This window comes from Phallusia mammillata, chromosome 2, assembly GCF_965637545.1.
Source record: "Phallusia mammillata chromosome 2, kaPhaMamm4.hap1.1, whole genome shotgun sequence".
Classification (NCBI taxonomy): Eukaryota; Metazoa; Chordata; class Ascidiacea; order Phlebobranchia; family Ascidiidae; genus Phallusia; species Phallusia mammillata.
In genome coordinates this window covers 5,108,274-5,129,892 of record NC_137253.1, presented here as the reverse complement: position 1 = coordinate 5,129,892, position 21,619 = coordinate 5,108,274, and the positions used below count along the sequence as shown (strand labels likewise).

The 21,619-nt window shown below is 36.0% G+C and overlaps 1 protein-coding gene across 1 annotated transcript in view; it reads left to right on the top strand.

The window, feature by feature from the left end:
• LOC145214694 (uncharacterized) overlaps positions 1–19,360 on the top strand; it is a 35,058-nt gene extending 15,698 nt beyond the window's left edge. The window contains exons 9-21 of the mRNA XM_080083277.1: positions 1,132–1,221; positions 3,348–3,513; positions 3,823–3,938; positions 5,292–5,369; positions 5,766–5,870; positions 6,756–6,833; positions 7,521–7,640; positions 8,084–8,188; positions 11,072–11,179; positions 11,233–11,314; positions 12,008–12,129; positions 15,378–15,440; positions 15,861–19,360. Coding sequence (XP_079939403.1) covers positions 1,132–1,221; positions 3,348–3,513; positions 3,823–3,938; positions 5,292–5,369; positions 5,766–5,870; positions 6,756–6,833; positions 7,521–7,640; positions 8,084–8,188; positions 11,072–11,179; positions 11,233–11,314; positions 12,008–12,129; positions 15,378–15,440; positions 15,861–18,046 — 3,419 coding nt within the window. The 3' untranslated portion in view covers positions 18,047–19,360. The remainder of the gene's footprint in view (positions 1–1,131; positions 1,222–3,347; positions 3,514–3,822; positions 3,939–5,291; positions 5,370–5,765; positions 5,871–6,755; positions 6,834–7,520; positions 7,641–8,083; positions 8,189–11,071; positions 11,180–11,232; positions 11,315–12,007; positions 12,130–15,377; positions 15,441–15,860) is intronic.
• The last annotated feature ends 2,259 nt before the right edge of the window (positions 19,361–21,619 follow it).

Below are 21,619 nucleotides of genomic sequence, written 5' to 3'. Positions count from 1 at the left end.
CGTATGACCCAGAGGTTCACCCACAGGCCCCCGAAACGTAAATGTGTCTAACGCTCGTTTGGTCAAGAAAGACACTGTAGGCAGAAGTACCAAGAGAGTAACTCACTGGTTTACGATAGCGGGAGGGCTCAGCTTGACGTCGGACAGACGTTTTACGAGACATCGTTTCAGTGATTAGAAATCAGCTGTTTTGCACAGCAATGCTATGTCGTTTTATTAAGTTATCACTCACATTTTTAGTTTTGGCGAAGGTTTTACACCTATGACGTGATTTAAGCCTAATAACCGTGCTTCGGTTTTGTATATGTCAAGAAAAACTTTGTTAATAAAAGTTAAGATGAAAAAATTAACTTGACTTTTTTGCCAAATAAATGTTTTTTTAAATGCTCGCTGTCAGGTTGGCCGCCGCATGATCACGGGTTACTTAAGGTCAACTAGTCGGTATTACAAACACAGCTCAGAACTTTCTTCATAACATAGCGTTTTTTTAACAATCAATTTAGGAGTCAATACTCAAGGCATGTATAAATTAGGCTTAACAGTATTGTTGAACACGAATGACGGCGTGCTATTGAAAACGGTGTCAAAAGGTCAAACAGTCGTTTGGCGTGTGCACCCTGAGAGGTTACTACAGGTCAATGGTACTCATTTTGCGAAACAAAGTTAAATGAAAAACAATTTGTTATGTATACACTTGTAGCAAATTGCTTTTTAATTTAAAGTGTCTGTAACACAACTGTTACAGCTTTCTAAAAAAAATTGCCCGACCTTGGAGGACTATATCTGGGTCAAAGCAAGAGATTAGATTTAAGTCTTTGTTACGTTTTTTTAATGTTTTTGTAATTACATGACAATAATAGTGCAAAAAGAATACGAACAATTTTTTTTATTGTTGGGTTAATGCTTTCTAAAAATTTGTCCTTAAGAATGTAAAAATCACCGCAACATTTGTTTACCGTAAATCCGCACAAACATGCGTAAGGGGACCCATTAGTTTTTGTTTACAAAAACAATCATATGTGTAGATCAAATGATGTGTATAGTAAATTGGTAAATATCGTATAGAATATATAAAATGGAAGTATATCAGAAAGCCACCCTTCTAGTTTAATATTGAAATTGTTGTTTTAGATGTCAACCCTGGAGTTGGAGATGTAAGTGTTGGAATAATTGTTGATTATTTGGAACAAATGTCTTTTGGAAGCCACATGAGTGAAACAGGTAATCTTGTGTGCCAACTTTACCTTGAGTTTTTTGTTCTAAGAGTTTATGTTTTAAATAAAGTTCTTTAACACCAGAACGGCCGAAAAAAATGTATACCTCCAACAGCTGATGGTGTCGAAAACGACACCATCATTAAATTTCAATATTTTTTTATTAATTAACCCAGTGGTTCTCAAACTGTGGTACGCGTACCACTAGTGGTACGCGTACCACTAGTGGTACGCAGGAACTTTTCAGGTGGTACGCGAGTAGCTTTCTGCTATACCTAATTGAAGTCCGATCTAAAATTGCAACTCAACTGACCCAACTGTCCTGGTTTGGGCAAAACTCGTATTTGGACATTCTTTGAAATTTGATTAATATGCTATAGCGAGGTTGAGAAATGGGCCTATTTCTTGGTCTATCCGTTCAAACAGGATTTAGGACTTTAGGTGGTACGCAGCGATAGAAAAAGTTGTCAGGTGGTACGCGATCCATATAAGTTTGAGAACCACTGAATTAACCCCAACAGAACATGAATAAAGTGAACATAGGGCTTGTCATGCATGTATTTACAACGCTCTGGTAAATTTACTCTTTAAAATATTGTATAAAAGGCCGGTTTTCAAAATACAAAATTTTGTGGGCTTTTCCCGTAAATACCTTTAACATACTGCAAGGCGATAAAGGCCTCCTAAAAAAACGAAGATGGGTGCAATTCTTACAGCTTCCCTCACTGTATGTGCTTTTGTGCTAACCAACATAAGATTGTCAACGCACAATTTCCAGTAATCATAATGGCTCCTACCAGCCTTGTAGCGAACACTGGGATTGACACCTGATCTCACTTGCACTAAATTCGGAGGACTTGAACGTACTGTCCTGGCCGATAGTAAAGGGGTCCATGTATCTCTGTTTCTTGCGGTGTATTGGGATGTAACTGAACATTCATTATCATTTTCATCATCTGAAGAAGAACTGCTTTCACTATAAAACTTCTCATCACTCGCAGACTCAATCTCACATGCTAGAGAATCTTCCGCTTCATCAGTGTCGGAATCTTCATGAAGGATTGTTAAAACTTCTGCAGCCGTGTATCTACAACTGAGTTTATGCGGTGACATCTTATATCTGAGCAGATCTATGTTATAGCTGTACGATTAGTATTTTAGCAGCAAAGTATAACAATGTTGCACAGTATTTTCTTCTTGAGCAGTTCTACTACGTCACAAACTATGAGAAAATGCGGATCAGTATGTAAATGAGATGTACAAACACGTGTTTATAAAAACATGGTTTCTCCGTAGTTTTTTTATGCCACTGCATTCAGGTTAACAAGGAAGAGTATAAAACTGGTTTCCACTTAAAACATTATGGTGTCGATTTTGTCACCTCGGCCGTTGGAGGTAAAACAGGTTGTAAAAAAAAATTCCGAAACACAGTGTTTAAAAAAAAATTTAGACACACACTTTAATCAAAGTTAGGAAGCTACTGAAAGTTTCATATTGAAGCAACTATATTTACTAGCAAAAAATACACATCGAAATTCAAAAGGTGTTGATTTCAACACCACGGCTATTCTAGTGTTAAAACACTCCTGGCTTGAAAAGTTAAACCTTGGCTTGGTTGTGGCCACTTCTTTTTTTGTAGTGTTAGTTGTGCTGTACACTATGTCGTCAACCTGAAAGAGATTTACAATTATTGACACAACATTCTGTGGTCGTAATGCAAACTTTGCTTCCCACTTTTATTGGCAGAGAGTTGCCATTTTTTAGGTTCGACAATATCAGGACAAACTATGTAAACTGTAAGGACTGTGTTCAATATATGCGTGTTTGATTTGACTGCTCAAAGACAAGATTACATATCCCTGAAGTACAAGCAAAGACACATCAATTTGTATCACGATAGACTTAGAAAATGTGCTAGACTTGGTAAAATAAAACACACAACAAAGTTTAAGTAACGAAGAATGGGAAATAGTTTTCAAGTAACAGAATCAGTCAATAAATTTACATGGAATACATATATTTTACCTAACTGGCATCTTCAAAATTTTCACAAATAAGTGGAAAAGTGCAGCTCAAAAAGATGAAAGTCATTTTCATTATATTTTGATATAATTTTGACACATAATTTTTTAGAGAATGAGATTATTGAAGACGACACATTGGCCGAGGATGAAGTGAAACTTCTTGTCAGTGAAATGATCGCTTATATTGTCAACAATGAGTCTGCAGATACAACTCAATACATGATGATAGACGAACTCAACCAATTCATTCCACTGTACAGGCTGGCACTACAAGAGTAAGTTAAATGTTTTTTTGCAAAAAAATGTGTGTTTGTCTGCAAATTCGCATACAAAATCCAAACGTTTTAGTTTTCTCACTTTAGTTGCTGTTCAATATATTTTGAGAAAAATTCAGGTGTTTTTGTTTCCAAATTTGTTTGCAGGTTTTAAGTAAGATTTGCATTGAGTGTGCATTGAACCCATTTGTATTGAAATAGCAGTTTTCAAGGAGGACTTTGACCGTAGTTGACCACAAAGGGCCGGAAACACACAAAAAATATTTTGACAATCAATTGTTAAAAATCATAACTTGTTACCTTTCATAGATATGCTGAAGCAAGAAAAAAGAAATTAGCAAAGGATCCATATCATGAACTGGTGGAAAAACTGGAAACTTACAAGTTTAAGAAGAAGGCAATAAAAACTGCAATTGAAGAATCAAGTATGGCCACAAGTTTATTTACCTCAACTGCAACATTTGCAATGCTGATTGGATTTAATGTGTCATTGTGGGCCCTTTTTCCTGCAGGGGACACATTATTTTTAGCTGTTTCGTTTTCATTTCATATTATTTAAATATTTTTCTGTATTGCACTGTTTTTTTTACCTGTTTGGTTAACAAGTGCTTCAGACATGTTCAAATTTACCAATAAATAATTATTTGTCCAAAACTTGACCAGATAGTTTACCGACAGACAAAGCTACTTTGTCTTGTTTAGGGGTGCGCACAACCTGCAGCCGTGAACATCTTTACTAAAATATATGTGACATAGATAATACTCTTTCTCTAATTTTTTTTACTTTTAAACTGCTCCAAAACTTTTGTCGCATTATCTAAAAAATGTACTTTTTGTAAACTAAAAAACAACTTCTAATATCGCCACTTAGTACGTACAAACCACTTATTCCTTAACATCCACTATTTTGTATTAAATTTTGTTTTTGTCAGAATATAAATCAGGTCTAATGTTTAATTTCTGCATTATTATGGGTCCCCTTCCATGACTTCAAATTTATTCAAATTTACAAAGATGTTAGAAGTTTGCTCCCTAATGACCCAGCGGTTCACCCACATGCCCCCAAAACCTAATTTAGCACATGATGATATAGGAGTTTCATGCTTTGTTGGTTGGTGCAATGTAAGATATTCTAAATAATTTTCTAACTCTTAATTGGATTTACCCATTTTGCACCCCTTTAACCCCGAAATAATCGGTTTTAGTTTTCACAGCCTCCTAGGTCAGAAATGCAAGCCCGTTATCTGTGCTAAATCGTAAAATTTTAAGAAAAAAAACTGTTTGCAGTGGGTTCCTCATTTAGTGTTCAAAATTTTGGCTCAATGGCCAAATGGTTACCATTATAGCTCATAATATGTGTACACTAGAAAGTCCAAAAAGGTATTCACTGGTTTACAATTGTGGCGATTTAATGCTTTGTGGGAGTTCGCTGCTTGATGGATAGACGGGCATTTTACGGGACAGTATTTTTTATTCTATCAGCGCAGTAATGCTATGTGGTTTTCTTAGGTTAGCATGCCTATTTTCAGTTTTAGCAAAAGTTTTGTATCTAAGAAGTGGGTACAACAATATTTCATTTTTAAGCGCGGGTGGGAACCCATTCGTTTTTGTTTGAAAAAACAATCATATATGTAGATCAAATGACATGTATAGTAAATTGGTAAATATGATATAGAATATATAAAATGGAAGTATATCAGAAAGCCACCTTTCTAGTTCTTCTACATTTCACCAATACTAAATTTTAGTTCTGGTTTTTAATCTATGTTTTTTTCTAGACGTCAGCCCTGCTGTGACTGAAGAAAATATTTTGTGTTTGTTGGAACATTTGAGAACAAGCACACAAGTAGCTGATAGTAAGTTTTTGTTCAATTTGGCAGAGAATAATATAAATATAATTCATGATTACTTGTGAACACACATTATCTTATTATTTCTTAACTACCCAAAAATAAATTAGACCCATTATAAAATAACCCATTATAAAAATAAAATTTTTACCAATTGAGTGCTGTTGCACAAATCAAAATCAATTGCAAGTGCATAGGTTTTAATGTAAATCAAGATAACCAAACTAAATTACACACACAATTGTTATCACTATTGAATTGAGAATACAGTGATCTTGTAACTTGTCTGTTTTGACAAATCTGCTGTCATCATCAGTAAAAATATGCATGTAGCTTTAGTGCCATATCAGATATATAACAATGCACTGTTTTAGTTAAGTTAAATGTTTTAAATCTGTTTAGAGCTGCTTCCTGCTGAATTTAAACCGTTAGTTGCATGGATACAATCACATTACAAGAAGAACGAATTGAGCAAAAGTGACATAAAGCAGGCCATACTGCTTACACGTAAGTGTAATACCATTTACAGCAGCAATCTATACACCAGTCCTCGCCTTTTTGCACAACTACCAATTTATTATACAAGCAATTGCTGTCATGCATAATATCAAGTTTATAGAGCTCTTCTTGCAATTGTTGTTGTTGTTCCAACATCCTACACAGATCACTTTTATCAGGGTAAATAACATTGATTGTGCGTAGTGCAGTGCACAATAAACAACAGAAAAAAGAAGTAAACACAAGCACATTACAACGCAATGAAAACACTGTGCGATAACAAATGATTGGGCCTCTAATCTTTAAACAGATGCCTGTAGCACGCTAAATGCATCATGTCTGTTTTGATGTTCATTGTGTTTCCTATTGGTGAATATTCCATGATGAAAAAAATAGTCTTTCCTGGAGTCAGGCTCCCGGGCAACAACAGACGCCTCATTGAAATCAATACAGTGGCCTTGTGATACAGTGTGATTGGAAAGGGCTTTTTAGCGTTGCTGTTGGTAACATTCCTTTAATGTTTCAATTTATGTTACAAACATAGCTCACTAAATTTATATAGCAAGTAGCAAACACAGCACATTTTTTGTTTTATTTTTATCCTTGGCAATGCCGGAATGGGGTTATGATCACAATGAGACTGCCATTAAGCTGCTTATTTTAGTGCTAGTCCCAGTATGAATTTTTTTATCTTAGCTGAAAGATGTCACATTTAGCCATTGTGTACATGTATCATAAAATATGTTGAACTAATGTAGGTGGATAGACCTAAGCACAACTATTGTTTTAAATTCAGTACACAATTCAGGTCTATTGTTTGTTTTTTGCATGATTCTTCTACATATCACAGATAATGAATTTAATTTCAGGCTTTTAATCTATGTTGTTTTCTAGATGTTAGCCCTGCTGTGACTGAGGAAAATGTTTTGTGCCTGTTTGAACATTTACAAATGCAAACACAAGGAAATGATAGTGAGTTTCTGTTTACTTTGTGACAAAAAAGAATAATCTAAATGTTTAACTGAACATAAATCATGATTACTTGTGAACACACATTATCTTCTTGTTTCTTAACTGATTGAATTTTGAGTTCACTCGTCAGAAATGCAAATGTTCTGTTTGGTCAATGCTTGATGCTCACACCGTACATGTTTGGTGCATTGTGGTGCCACAAACATTCCCAATTCCATGCTAGGTTTTTAGCTTTTCAAGGTCCCTTGCGGCACCAGTGTTGTATTAAGCTGTACAGGCCCTGGAAAGATACCCTTTCCCACCAAACACAATGAAAAAACAGTGATTTTTGTTCTTTGATACCCTTTCCAATACTAGTTTATGTAAGCAAGCCATGAATATACAAAGTTAATGCTTTGGCCAGTTTATGCAACTGCTCGGCTGAGCAAGCATCAAAAACAGCCCTTATAGCTCGACATGACCAATCCCTAAGAAAACTACATACAAGTTTGTTTTTGGTAAAGGTGCTAAAGAAAGTTTTACTGATCATTTTGGATAATAGAAATCAAATTCGTCAAGATTTTTCTGGCATTTAACCAGACTGTTTTTTTAACTAGTAATTATCTACTGTTCACAATTCAGTGTGAAACATTTTGTGATTAACCTAATTTATCTACGAGTTGACTTTGTAAATCTTTGTTGATAAAGAAGGATTGGTCGGGTCTAAAGAATTACAGAAGCTAGAAGAACTTACACAAACTATTAACACCATGATGGTTGTACGTTACAGCGATATTGTCAGATATTTCCTGGAAAAGAGATATTTACGTGAGCATATTATTGTGCCTAGTTGATTCAAATAAATGAAAACTGTTATTTTTTGCTGGTTGCTTCTGAGTAAGAAACTAAAATAGAAGAGTTTAACTAAATTGTGACAGTCTTATGTTAAAAATGTTGTTTATCTTCTATTAATGCAAGTAACAAACAAAGTTGTAGAATAAGTGTAGTCATTAAATCTATTGGAAAACTAACTGCTGCACTAATCAAAAACAATTGCTTATAGTATGAATCAGGGTTACATAACAAAATTACCCACACAATTGTTATCACTATTGAATTAAGATTACAGTCATCTTGTAACCTAACTGTTTTACCGAAGCTTCTGTCATCATCAGTAAAAATATGCATCACAAGGCAATGCTGTTTTGGTGTCATTTTAGTAAAACATAATGTACTGCTGTAGGCAACTTGAATGTTTTAAATCTATTTAGAGCTGCTTCCTGCTGAATTTAAACCATTGGTTGCATGGATACAATCGCATTACAAGAAGAACGAATGGAGCAAAAGTGACATAAATCGAGCTATATTGCTCACAAGTAAGTGAAATACAATTTATGTCAGAAATCTATATACTAGTTTTTGCCTTTGTGCCAAAATGACAATTTAAATTACAAAAGCATTACTAAACTTTCCTACAGAAAGTAACTGTTGCATAAACCAACATGCTTGTTTATAACAAGCCTTCATCGTTTTTCTAGCTGTCTCTTTTAAGTGACGTTATATGAATGCTTAAAAAATTACTTTACACTAAAAACGCCAACTAGAAATGTAACAGTAACAAACACAACACATTTTTTTGTTTCATTATTATCTTCGGTGGGTGGGCAATGACTGAATTGGTAATGCTCACAATGAGTTTACTGTTAAGCTGCCTATTTTAGTGCAAATCTGTTGAATCTTTTTTTATTTGATATTTTGACTGTGTAAGTTAGTGACTTTGATGTAGTTATGGGTCCCCTTCCCTGAAGGGGACACATATTGTTTTTGTCCGTATTTTTTTTTCTCTTTTTCTTTTTTTCCGTCTAACGCGGATTTGTTCCCACGTTTTGGTCAAGAAAGAATGGTTCAAACTTTTTCAAATTTACACACATTACAGATATTGGTCTAAAGATGGTCCATGTGAATTTTGACCTCGTTTGATCCCTCGGTTCACCCACAGCCCCCCAAAACGTGAAATTTTAAGTGCGGATTTGTTCCCACGTTTTGGTCAAGAAAAAATGGTTCAAACTTTTTCAAATTTACACACATTACAGATATTGGTCTAAAGATGGTCCATGTGAATTTTGACCTCGTTTGATCCCTCGGTTCACCCACAGCCCCCCAAAACGTGAAATTTTAAGCGCGGATTTGTTCCCACGTTTTGGTCAAGAAAAAATGGTTCAAACTTTTTCAAATTTACACACATTACAGATATTGGTCTAAAGATGGTCCATGTGAATTTTGACCTCGTTTGATCCCTCGGTTCACCCACAGCCCCCCAAAACGTGAAATTTTAAGCGCGGATTTGTTCCCACGTTTTGGTCAAGAAAGAATGGTTCAAACTTTTTCAAATTTACACACATTACAGATATTGGTCTAAAGATGGTCCATGTGAATTTTGACCCCGTTTGATCCCTCGGTTCACCCACACACCCCCAAAACGTGAAATTTTACCGCGGCTATTGTTCCCACGTTTTGGTAAAGAAGGAGTGCTTTAAATTTATTCAAATTAACAGAGGTGTTAGTTAATAATCCAAAATTGATCCTCCTGAAGTTTGACCCCCATTGACCCAGCGGTTAACCCACAGGTCCCCAAAACATAATTTTTTTAAAACAGCTAAAGTACAGCATCTTGGAGTTTCGTGCTTTGTTGTTTGGTGCAATGTTAGATTTTTAAAGAATTTTGTATCTTTTTTTCTTATTCACCCATTTTTCACCCTTTAAACCCCGAAATAATCGGTATTAGTTTTAAGGCAGAAATACATGTGCAGAAATATTTAAAAAAATTAACAATTGTTTAAGCAGGGTATTCGTTTAGTATTTAAAATTTTGCCAGTTACCTTTACAACCCATAATATGTGTACGCTATCAGTCAGATATAAGTCCCTAAGGAGGAATTCACTGGTTTACGATTAAGGCGACAGAGAAATCAGCTGTTTTTTGTGCAGCAATGCTGTTGTTTTATTGAGTTATCACGCGCATTTTCAGTTTTGGCAAAGGTTTTACACCTAAGACGTAATTTAAACTCGATAAACGTACTTCAGTTTCGTTTATGTCAGGCAAAACGTCGTTGATCAACATAAAAATGAAAAAATAAACTTAACTTTTTCGAATGCCGCGATAAATGGTCTTTAAATTTTCGTTGTCAGCTTGGCCGTCGCATAACCATGGGTCACTAAAGGTCAACTTGTAGGCATTACAACACAGTTAAGAATTTTTGGTCATAACGTATCTTCTTTATTTTTGACAAATCAATTCAAGAATCAGTACTTAAGTCATGTATAATTTCGGCTGAACGGCAGTGTTGAGCACTAAGGAGTGCATGCCGACAGTGTCAAATTAAAAGCAGTGTCAAAAGGTCATTAAACGGTCGTTTTTGCAAAACAAAGTTAAGTGAAAAACCGTTCAGCTTAATTTATACATGACTTAAGTACTGAAGTGAAGATTTTTTGTAATTATATGACAATAATGATGCAAAAAGAATATGGACAAAAACTTTTAAAGTTAAGTTAATGCTTTGTGAAAAATTTGTCCTTAAGAATCTAAAAAGAACCGAAATGTAGGTTTACCGTAAATCCGCATAAACACGCGTGTGGGGTCCCATTCGTTTTTGCTTGCAAAAACAATCATATATGTAGATAAAATTGTGTATAGTATAGTAAATTGGTAAATATCGTATAAAATATATGAAATGGAAGTATATCAAAAAGCCACTTTTCTAATTTAATCACTGGGTTGGAGTAATGCTGCTGAAGTTCCTTGCATACAGAAACCCAAGTGATCGACACTGGATTAGAACCTACAACCTCCTTAACAAGGTGGTTACGCGAACCACCTTGCCATCTTAGTGGCATTGTTACAAAATTGTTTGCATTTAATTACTTAAAACAACTGCAAGTTAAATTAATTGATGAATTGGTTGTGCACAAGATAAGTGTGGATAAATTTCTTTAAAACATAAAGTTATACGCTAATAAACATGCAATCCACTATTTGTGATCTATTTAGATTACAATTGATGGTTGAAAATTGCATCGTTATGTGTTATGTGGTGATTTCCATTGAGGCAATGATGTGATTTTCAACCTTAATTAGGCCACAGCACAGGACAGGCTTTAACAAATAAAAAAGTGCATGGTGATACTAAAGCACTGAATCTGGGGAACCACACCTGACAATCTTTCCTTGAAAACTTGTAAGGGACAAACTAATTTTTTTAGATGTTTTCCCTAACCCCTGTGAAGAAAGTTTGCAGAAGGTCCATTCATTTCTCACTCAACAAAAACCAGAGATTGATAGGAAAGTTGCGATGGTTGTGAAGTTGAAAAGTAGGAACTTGCTTGTTTTGGAAATAAAAATTACTGAATCTTCTATGTTACAGTTGAAGGAATGGTGAAACAAAAACCTGACATTGAAACTGATGTCACAAACTTTCTAATGAATGAAGATTTTTTTCAGGAGTGGTAAGCTAATTATAAAAAACATCATTAAAAAATAAGTTATTGTCCATAAAGTAGGTAAAATCTGCAAATCTTGTGTTTGTTAACACAACTGATTGATTGATAGTCTGCCAAAGCTTATAAGCTTATATTTGTTGCTAAAATTGTGCTGCATTGTAAAACTTTAAATATTTTCAGATATATTTCAAATAAATTGTACAATTACTAAAATAAATAGTTTTTCAGCTTTGCGGATTTGTGTAAGAGCCTAATTGTTTCAAGTTCCCAATTGTTGTTCCTAATTGTTTTATTGACAATATGTACATGCTTGTGCAATGTGTGTTGATAAAATTGTATATGCTGGTTAACCAAACTAAAAAAACATTGTTGAAAAAAAAACGAGTTATTGTCCAGAGGTGGTTAAAATCTGCACATTTGGTGTTTGTTAGATTGCCAAAGCTTACAAGTTTACGTTTGGTAAAATTGTGCTGCAATATAAAACTTAAATGACTTGATTTATAAATATTCCCAGATTTGGATTAAGCTTACAGTTTTTAAAATAAATAGATGTTCTGCTTTGTGTACCTGTGCTATGTTTCAAGGACTTAAATTCTTTACTAGTAGCAATAGTTGCAATGTTTGGTCATAAAATTAGTTTTGCTGGTTAACCAAACTCGAATATCTGATCACAACAGCTTTTTTCTCTGTTTGCTACAGTTTTTTAGGAGATGAAGGGTCCAATAGACTTGGACTTCAATCTGCAGCTTTTGGGTTGTTAAAAATGTCTGAAGTTTTGCCAAATTTGCTGCAATTTGTCCAATTTTACTGTTTTCCACCAGGTAAACTTTGAAGCAGGATTTTAAAAATTATCGTTTTCCTCCTTATGTTTTATGTCACTAACAGGCTTTGGTTTTATTTAAGTCTTTTACAATGTTGTATAATATGACATCTTAAATAATAGTAGGGGAGCAGCTTAAATTTTTTTATTCATTATACATGATTGGAGGAATTGCTCAATTAAAAACCGTTCTTAAAAATAGCAGTGTGTGCTTTAAACTAGTGGTTCCCAACTTTTTTCATAAATTCATAAATTTTATACACCTGCGGACCCCCAACGTAATTATGGGTCCCCTTCCCTGAAGGGGACACGTATTGTTTTTGTCCGTATTTTTTTTTCTTTTTTTCCGTCTAATGCGGATTTGTTCCCACATGTTGGTCAATAAAGAATGGTTCAAACTTTTCTAAATTTACACACATTACAGATATTGGTCTAAAGATGGTCCATGTGATTTTTGACCCCATTTGATCCCTCGGTTCACCCACAGCCGCCCAAAATATGAAATTTTTGAAAACGGCTATACTTGCTAAAGCAGATCATTCTGGAGTTTCATATTTTTTTGATTGGTAGGCTACATCGCAGCGTATTTTAAAGTATTGTGTAACTTGAAGTTGTATATATCCATTTTCACCCCTTTACCCCCAAATATTTGTTTGTTTGTTCACATGTTATTGGGGTCAGAAATACAAGACTTAACCTGCTGAAATTTTAAACAGCTGTGGATTGGGTACTCCTTGTTGGCTGTTAAAAATTTCAGTGCAATCGGCTCAGTAATTACTCTTACAGCCCCAAATATGTTTTTACATGCTGTCTTTTTATCAAATTTGTGCTCGCTTAGTGCACAGCTGAAGCAATGGAAGTGATTGACAATAGTGGCGCATGGAAAAATGCCCCTGCTTCACGCATTAACGCAGTCGTCACTTGACCATTTTCTCACTGGTTGGAATTGAGATGTTACAATATTAGTTATATTGCGCTGTAAACGTTAATGTAGGTCAACTGATTCGTGTTTCAAAACGCAGAGCGACACCGCAGCACGATTTGTTACACCTGTGTAACGTGACTTCTCAAACTGAAAGCATTAATAAAACTGTTTTAGAACTGGTTTTGGACATAAAAAGCCCAGCTAAGCAATCGTATTGTTGGTATGTAAAAACTTAACGGCACCAGGGAACACTATGTGCGGATTAAAAATCATAATTCAACAAACAAAGGGCTATTAAGGAAAAAAATGAAACTTTGTTAAAAGTTTAAATAGTTGGACTCATCCATTTTCCACCTCGTGAAAACAACGCACAACTTCATGTCGAACAAAAAACCCAATTGGGCACGAAAAGCGCAAACCTGCCCACTGAAAAGCGAATGTCTCGGCCTTGCGCATAACTGGACGTGCTATCAGGCAGTCTTTTTGCACTGTGCAATTAAGGTATGTTCATTTAAAACGTTAGTTATGCAATTGTTATATCACACAGTTTTGCGTCTTATGGCGGTTAACGACAGGCCCCTCCTGGCGCGATCGGCACCGTATCTGTATCTAATAACATTCGCACGTCGTGAGACAATGACGGAAATGAAACCGTGAAAAATCGACGCTTCTTTTACGAAGTAAGGGAAACGTGGTAATGCTGCGACGGTTGTCAATAGCCTAAACCAGCGGTGGGCAACCTACGGCCCGCGTTCCGCATCAGGCCCTCGAGCAACCTTTGAGCGGCCCGCGACTCTTATTTTATTTTGATCTGCCAGACGGAATGTATGTGTTGAAGCCCATTTTATACCAAAGGGTTGTTACATTAAACGTTGATAGTTATTCGTTTATTACTAAGAAGAGGCATTGTTACGTACCAAGACAGAATCATTGTGTGTTTGACTTTGCCTAGCACTACTATGTTGTTGCATGATCTTCGTTGCGGCCCGACTCCACAATATAACACTACTTTTTGGCCCGCGCATGCAAAAAGGTTGCCCACTTATGGCCTAAACCAGGGGTCTCAAACACGCGGCCCTCCAAAGTTTTTTGTGCGGCCCGCGAAGGAACTTTTAGAAGTTATGTGTTTTACTCGGGCGGAATGCCCTGCAAAACTAGTGAGTTTCCATGATATAATCATTCTCTGATAGCAGTATTTGCAACGTTTGAATGGCATGATCGAAATAGTCCATCTTTAGAATCAGCAATTGCGATTGTTGCGTCATTTTTTTCATTGTTGTGTCACGGTATGCCATTGTTTCCACACAAAGCAACAGGGTAGAGTTTGAGTTTGAGACACCTGGCCTAAACACACAACTACAAAGTGAAGACAGTGTTCATAAAAGCCCTATTCAATGTTTGGCTGAATTTAATTTTTGCGCTGTATTACGTATAATGTGAGACGGTTGAAAACAATGATTGTGCCCTATTTTTACTGTTACCAAATCGCATATGCGCATGTGTGGGGACCCATTAGATTATGCTTGCAGAAACAATTATGTTATAAAGTGCCAGGAAAAAGATAGGGACCCAATGAAATGTAGATGTCAAATATATATCCATTATAAATACAGTAAATGGTATATGTGGTACATCATTAAATAAGATGTAGTATATATAAACTGGCAATATATAGGAAAACCACTATTCTAGTTTTCTGTGAGTCTTTCCACGTTTTACTTTTCTTGCATTATGCAATATTTTCCTTTTTGGGCAGCATCAAATTTCACAGTCCCTGTAGCAGTCAATGCAGCAAAGAGATAAATTTTCTAGAAATTAAAGCTTGAAACAAAGCACTATAAATTCTATTGTTAATCTGTGTTGTAATGTCACAATAGAGGTAACAATTACAAAAAAAGTAATTGATTAGACTTTGCACTCGTATACAGGATTTAAACATTGGTTTGAAAATTTGAAAATAAATTACTGTTGGTTAATGTACTAAAAATGTTTTAACCCCTTGAAACCATTTCAAAGACCCCTTGGGGGTCTGCATTTCCCAGGTTGGAAACCACTGCTTTAAACGGATGGGACAAAAATGTTTTGTTTAACTTTCAGAGGTTTTTTACATCATTTTGTATTAAGCTGTACAGGCCCCCAAAGATTGCTTTTTTGCATAATCTAACACGTTAACATTACACATTTTTGTTCTTGAACACCTTTTTGAACACTAGTTTTCGAACATACATGTTCTGTTACAATCTAGCAGTGTATGAATTGTTTTTGTAATTTTTTTTAAATTTTTTTGTCACTAAAAAAACAGCATAAAGAGTGCTTTGTTGCAGAAGAACCCAATGCAGAAAATGATGGAGAACTATCTGTTAAAGTTGAAGATGTTTCCAAAGATGGTATGATATACTTTGAAATGCATGACAGGCTGTTTTACAAATATGGGCTTTGTGTTTTAAATTTCGGATTAAATACATCTAACAGCTATAATTTTTCAATGCTGTAAACTAAACGTACCACTTACCTCATAACCTTTTGTGATATGTGTTGCCAACTTTATCAGTTGAGTATCAGTTTTTACTGATAAATCTGCACTTTTTTGTTTTTGATAACAATTTTTTATTAGGAAAATAGAGTTAGGGGAGGATTCAAATTTAAACAAAAAAAATAAAACAAGCAACAATCTCTTGTGAAATTATAAACGAAGCACTATATTTGTGGTGCATTGTCACGAGACAACAAAGTAGAGAAATAAAAAATAATAAAAGTCCATTTTAGAACATTTTATCCAAATTGCTTAATTGTAACCTATGTTGCAGACTCTTCACACATGAATATATTGAAAGAAGTCAGTGAAGAAGAATGGGATCTATCAAGGCAACTCAGATCAATCTGTGATGCCAACGGAAAGGAAGAAGACCCATTAAAGTCTGTTTCAATTCTTTACAAACTCGGAAGAATCTATCGGCTGAAAAGTCCAGGCAAAATTCATCTTCTGCGAAGCGCAGCTCTATTTAATGCCGCTCTCGTTCGCATACCAAAAGATGCTAAACTTCAAGAAATGAATCATGAAAGTAGAGAAGAACTTCATGAGATGAAGCATGAGATAAAGGAAGATCTGTATGAGCTATACAAGCATGTTTTGTACCTTTCTGGTGGTAAAGGCAGCGCAAATTTACTAGATGCATCAGAAGCCTTTTTTAACAAAGTAGAAAACATGAGAAAAAAGTCTCAAGAAGGTTTGCAATCTTTGGAAAAAGTTAATGGCAAAAATGCATTCTACCAAGAAGACATGGATGCTTTTGAGGCGCAACTGAAAAATGCTGAACAATCTCATGAAACTATCAAGAGAAAATTTCACCTGATTGGCAACATGGTGAAAAAGGCATTTGACCCTATCAAATCGTTTGTTGAAATGGTGGAACTGTTGTACGAAGAAAATCCTGACATTAAAGCACAGGAAGAAAAAAAGATCAAGCAGATGAGTGAAATCCAGGATGGGATTTCAGAAGATTACACTTACATAATGAGGCAGATTTCAGATTATTGTGTTGATTTACTGGGTGACCCACCATGCAAGTTTGCTCAAATTGGCATGGGGTCACTTGCAAGGAAAGAAGTAACTCCTTTCTCTGATTTTGAGAATGCGATTCTGATTGAAAATGGTACAGAGGCAACGAAAGAATACTTTCGGTGGTATTCTGTGATCTTTCAAATGATTCTTATTAACTTTGGTGAAACCATTCTACCTTCTTTGGCAATACCATCTCTAAACGATTTCCATCAAGCTGGTGAATGCTGGTTTTTCGATGCCTACTCTGGAAATGGAATTTCTTTTGATGGCACAATGCCCCATGCTTGCAAATCACCCCTTGGTTGGCAACATGGTACCCCAAACAATCCCGGGATTCCCAAAGAATTGATTCAAACTGTATGCAACATGGCTGATTTTGTCGACTGCAAAGACAAAACTGAAGACTTCCATCTTTCAGATATGCTGATGTGCACTTGTTTTGTTGCAGGAAGTCCTGATTTGTATGAACACTTTCAGGAACTGGTTACGAAAAAGGTAGCAGGCATGTTAGATGAAAGTTTCAAAGATGAAATCTTTACAACACTGGCACAGGATATGGCAAAGTTTAATGGCTTGAAGAGTTTCAGCAACTTATTACTCTCTGTGAAGTGGAATGTGAAGCAAGTGATTTATCGTTCCACGACTATTTTCATCAGTGCTCTTGGAAGAAAACACCATCTGCAATCAACTTCAAGTTTTGAAATCATATCTGAGCTTCTTAAGAAGGATATTATCCAACCCCATGTGGCTCAAAAGTTGAAGTATGCCATTGCTCTTGCTTGTGAAATAAGGTTGCGAGTTTACTTGGATAAAAATCGCCAAGATGACTGGATTAATAACGATGAGCTTCCATTGTGTGACCTTGTCATGCTATTTGATTGGATTGGTGTCCGAAGCACTTACGATTACTTCGGCATTGTTGTGTACCTCAATATGTGCATTGATTCTATTCTCAAACACAATGAAATCATTCCACAACTGCCAGAGAGAGGATTGTTTATCTGCCTGCCACATTTACTGGAATATATTGTCCATTGTATTGATGTCAGCTTCAAAGTTGGTTGCAAAATGTTTCTCAGGTTGGGTAGCGTCCGTCTTACTCAGCTCTTCAACAAAGAAGACGACGACACTGAAGCGGTTTTTAAAATCATCAAAGAAAAAATGGACCCAAAAAACTCAAAGCAAGTTGTTGCAGCAATAAGTGAATTCGGAAACTTTCTGACTGGCCAGGGCTTGTACGTCGAAGCGCTTACATGTGGGCTGGTTGAAATCTATCTGCAGTTGGCGTTTTTGGAGGACCAGTCTTTCAACTTGGTGAAATGGTCTCGCAATTTTATCGGAAATATGTGCGAGACTTATACCATGCTTCACGACAATTGGCAAACCTTGCATTGGATCATGGAATACGGTCAAGTTCCTAACAAAAAATAACTCTCTTTGCAAAACAGAAAAAATGCTTTACCGCTGACTTTGGTGACAGTTTATTTTGATGTACACAATTTAAACTTTTGTATAATAGAAACAAACATTAAAATTGAACACGTTTTTGGTTACCACAACACCATGGTTACAATGTAGCCAGTATTTACTACAGGTCAATACCCTTGCCACAACATGGCTTTTGGATTCCTTAGTGTTTGTAAAAAGTATTCGTTTTTGCCTAAATTTAGTGTGTTTGTTTTGTGTGTTTTTCCATTTAACAAAAACTTTCTAAGGAAGTTTAGAAATTACCGAAAAGTTTTAAACTTGTTTAACAAATTTAAAAAATCTTGTATGTTCATTTTTCATATAGTTTTTTAAATCCTTTTGTCCCTTTTTAATATTTAAACGTTCTCCTGATGTAAAAATGCTGACTCAAAAAGGTTGCATTGAAATCAAAGTATACATTCCGTGTAATTAAATTGTCGTTTCAAGCAGAAAAAAAAATAATGTTTTACCAATTTGTGTGTATGCAAAGAACGATTATGTTGTAAAATTAAGTACAATGTAGTAAGTATCATTTAGAAATATACAGGAAAGCCACCTTTCTAGTTCCATTTCTTTTTATTGTATTTTATGTCATAAGACCAATTATTTATTCATTTGCCAATGGTGCTCTCCTGCTGCGCATTTGTCATAATGTATTTTTGATACATTTTGTGAAGTTTATTTCTATACATTATTCGCTGCCAATTCCAACATGTTTGCAATTATTTGATTTTTTCAAGTTTCTTTACATTTATACATGGCACTGTAATTTTTCATACACTGTGTGGCAGTTTTATTTTGTATTCCAGACACTGTAAAATAGGCAACACACGTTTATGTGTGGCAAAACTGTGACATTTTATTTTTTAGACCAGGAATTCTTGACCATTTTTCTTTCACCACCCTAGTTTTTTACATGTTTTCTTTACAGGCATTACTCCCACATACGTTTTCTTTTGTATTTTGTGACCACTGTACTTACTATCACCCAGGTTGGGAATTGTAAACTTTTACAAGAAATTTAACATCATATTGCAATATGTGCCTTAAAATGCATTTCACAAGATAAATTTTCATGAATGACTTTTGCTGACAAAGATTCTATTTAAAAAAAATCTAATTTCTCTTGTTTGCTTTATATTGAGCTGTCAACAGTATTGCGTTTTTATTTGTTTTATATATTCATCACAGAACGGTTTAGAACTGTGTTTTCAAACCTGTTAAAGGTTGCATCAATGTTTGTCTGGGCATAACCATTTATGAACACAAAACCTTTAAGACCGCCCAACGTTTTATGTACACTCCTGCAGGACAAATGGACTATTTCCTGGGTCTGGGACATTGATTGTTTTGCAATTTTCGTGAGTAGGGCTTGTAGTCAAAGCTAAGTACAGTGTTTAGTCTAAATAATAAAGGAGCATTGATGTGATATCTAGAAAATCGTTGAGCTTTCGGCGGTCCCACCAATATCGTTCTGGCCTATTTTGTTATATTTTTGCTAATTATTTAGTTATTTTTGCTAATTATTTAGTTATGTAAGAAATCATTGCGAATAAAAAAGAAAAATATACTCAAAGAGAGTGGCAGAAGATCAACGTCAGTACAATCTTTTATTTATGAAACAGAATACAGAAATATTAATTTCGCCTATTCGGGCATCGTTTTCATCTAAAAAGGAAAGAACGATGAAAACACGAAAAGAACAAACACATTTTTTGAGTATATTTTGTATATATTTTAAAAGTGATGACAGATCCCTCGGCCACACACTTTTCAACGAGCTGATTCTTGTACACTGTTATGACAGGGCCGCATGTGCCTTTTGGCCGCAGGTTCCTCAGCCCTAGTTTAGTGGATCGCAGATGGCCTCAATGCACCGTTCCATTTCGTTTCGGTATAACGTTCTAGTTTGAAATACTTAAAATGCAAGTAGCCTAAGTGTACCTAAATTCTTTTGTAAAGCCGTTATGCAAAAAAATTCAGCACTTGTGTGATGCTTTAAATCAGTGTTTCTCAACCTGGGGGTCGCGACCCCCAAAGGGGTCGCCAAGCACTTTTGAGGGGGTCGCGAAGACGCAACTCAACTCGGAATGATTTTATCAGTAGCATAAAAACTTTCCCTGTGACTTTTGTTTAGCATAGTAACTCACACGATTGTTTGACCTAGAACGGGCGCAACAGGAAACTTGGCCGAATGGCCTGGCGCGCCTGACCCATGTACAAAACCTGATCGGGTTTCGTCCCCGGGAGTATCCTGGGTTCGAATCCCGTGAACGACAAAGGGCAATTTTCAGTTCTCGGACTGCCGCCTGATTGTCACGGGCGCAACAATATTTGCGATTGTAGCCTATACTTCTATAATTGCAGTTTTTGGCTTTTCTTAACATAAAAAACACGAAATAGTGAAATGGTTAGTGAAAATGAGCCACAAACACATTTTTAAGGGTTTTCTTGAGTACAGCAAAACGCCGAACTATCGGAGCCACGATTGCAAATGTATGATGAACACAATCAACACATTCTGGTAGTTAAACTTCTTGTGTGCGTGTTAAAGGGGTCGCGTTGTGTTAGAAAATCTCTGAAGGGGGTCGCATAGCAAAAAAGGTTGAGAACCACTGCTTTAAATATTTAAGTTTATAGAGCTCTTCTGACAAATGTGATTTTATTGCGACGTTTCGACGTCCTATACAGTCGTCTTCATCAGGGTAATTAACACTGAATGCGACTAGTGCAGTGCACGATAAACAAAGGAAAAAAGAATGAAACGCAAGCACGTCACAACACAACGAAAACACCGCACGATAACAATTGATTTGGCCTCCTCTCTCAGCAGGTGCCTGTAGCACGCTGAAAGCATCACGCCTGTTTTGATGTTCATTGTGTTGCCCCGTTGGTGAATATTCTAGGACTCAAGAAATAGTCTTTTCCTCTAGATCGGCTCCCAGGCCACAACAGACGCCGCATTGGAATCAATACAGTGGCCTTGTGATACCGCGTGATTGGAAAGGGCCAATTCTTCGCGTCGCTGTTGGCAACATCCCGTTGATGTTCTTTTCGTCGGGTGTTTAGTGACCTTCCGGTCTCCCCGATATATATTTACGGACACTCGGCGCAAGGAATAGGGTATACAACACCTCGTTGTTCAAAGGTATTGAAGGGATCTTTCGGGTGACTCAGTAGCTTGCGGGGAATATTGGCAGGTTGGACGCCAACCGCTATGCCGAAGTCACGCAGCATAGCTTACGCGTAAAATATCCGTCAGTTTCGGTATGTACGGAAGTGTCACAAAACCCTCTGATTTTGGATGGGTCACTTATCGGGACAAGTTGCCCGTCGATCGCGATAATCCAGTTGGGGTAGCCATTAAATTTCAAGGCTTTGCAAACCTTTGTCAGTTCCGCCTCGCCGTCGTCGCTATGAGTGCACAAGCGTCGTGCCTGATCTTTTAAGAAAAGAACCACACCTCTCTTCTGGTATGTGGGGTGATGAGATCGAAAATTGAGATACCTGGCGGTACTCGTTGGCTTGTGGTACACT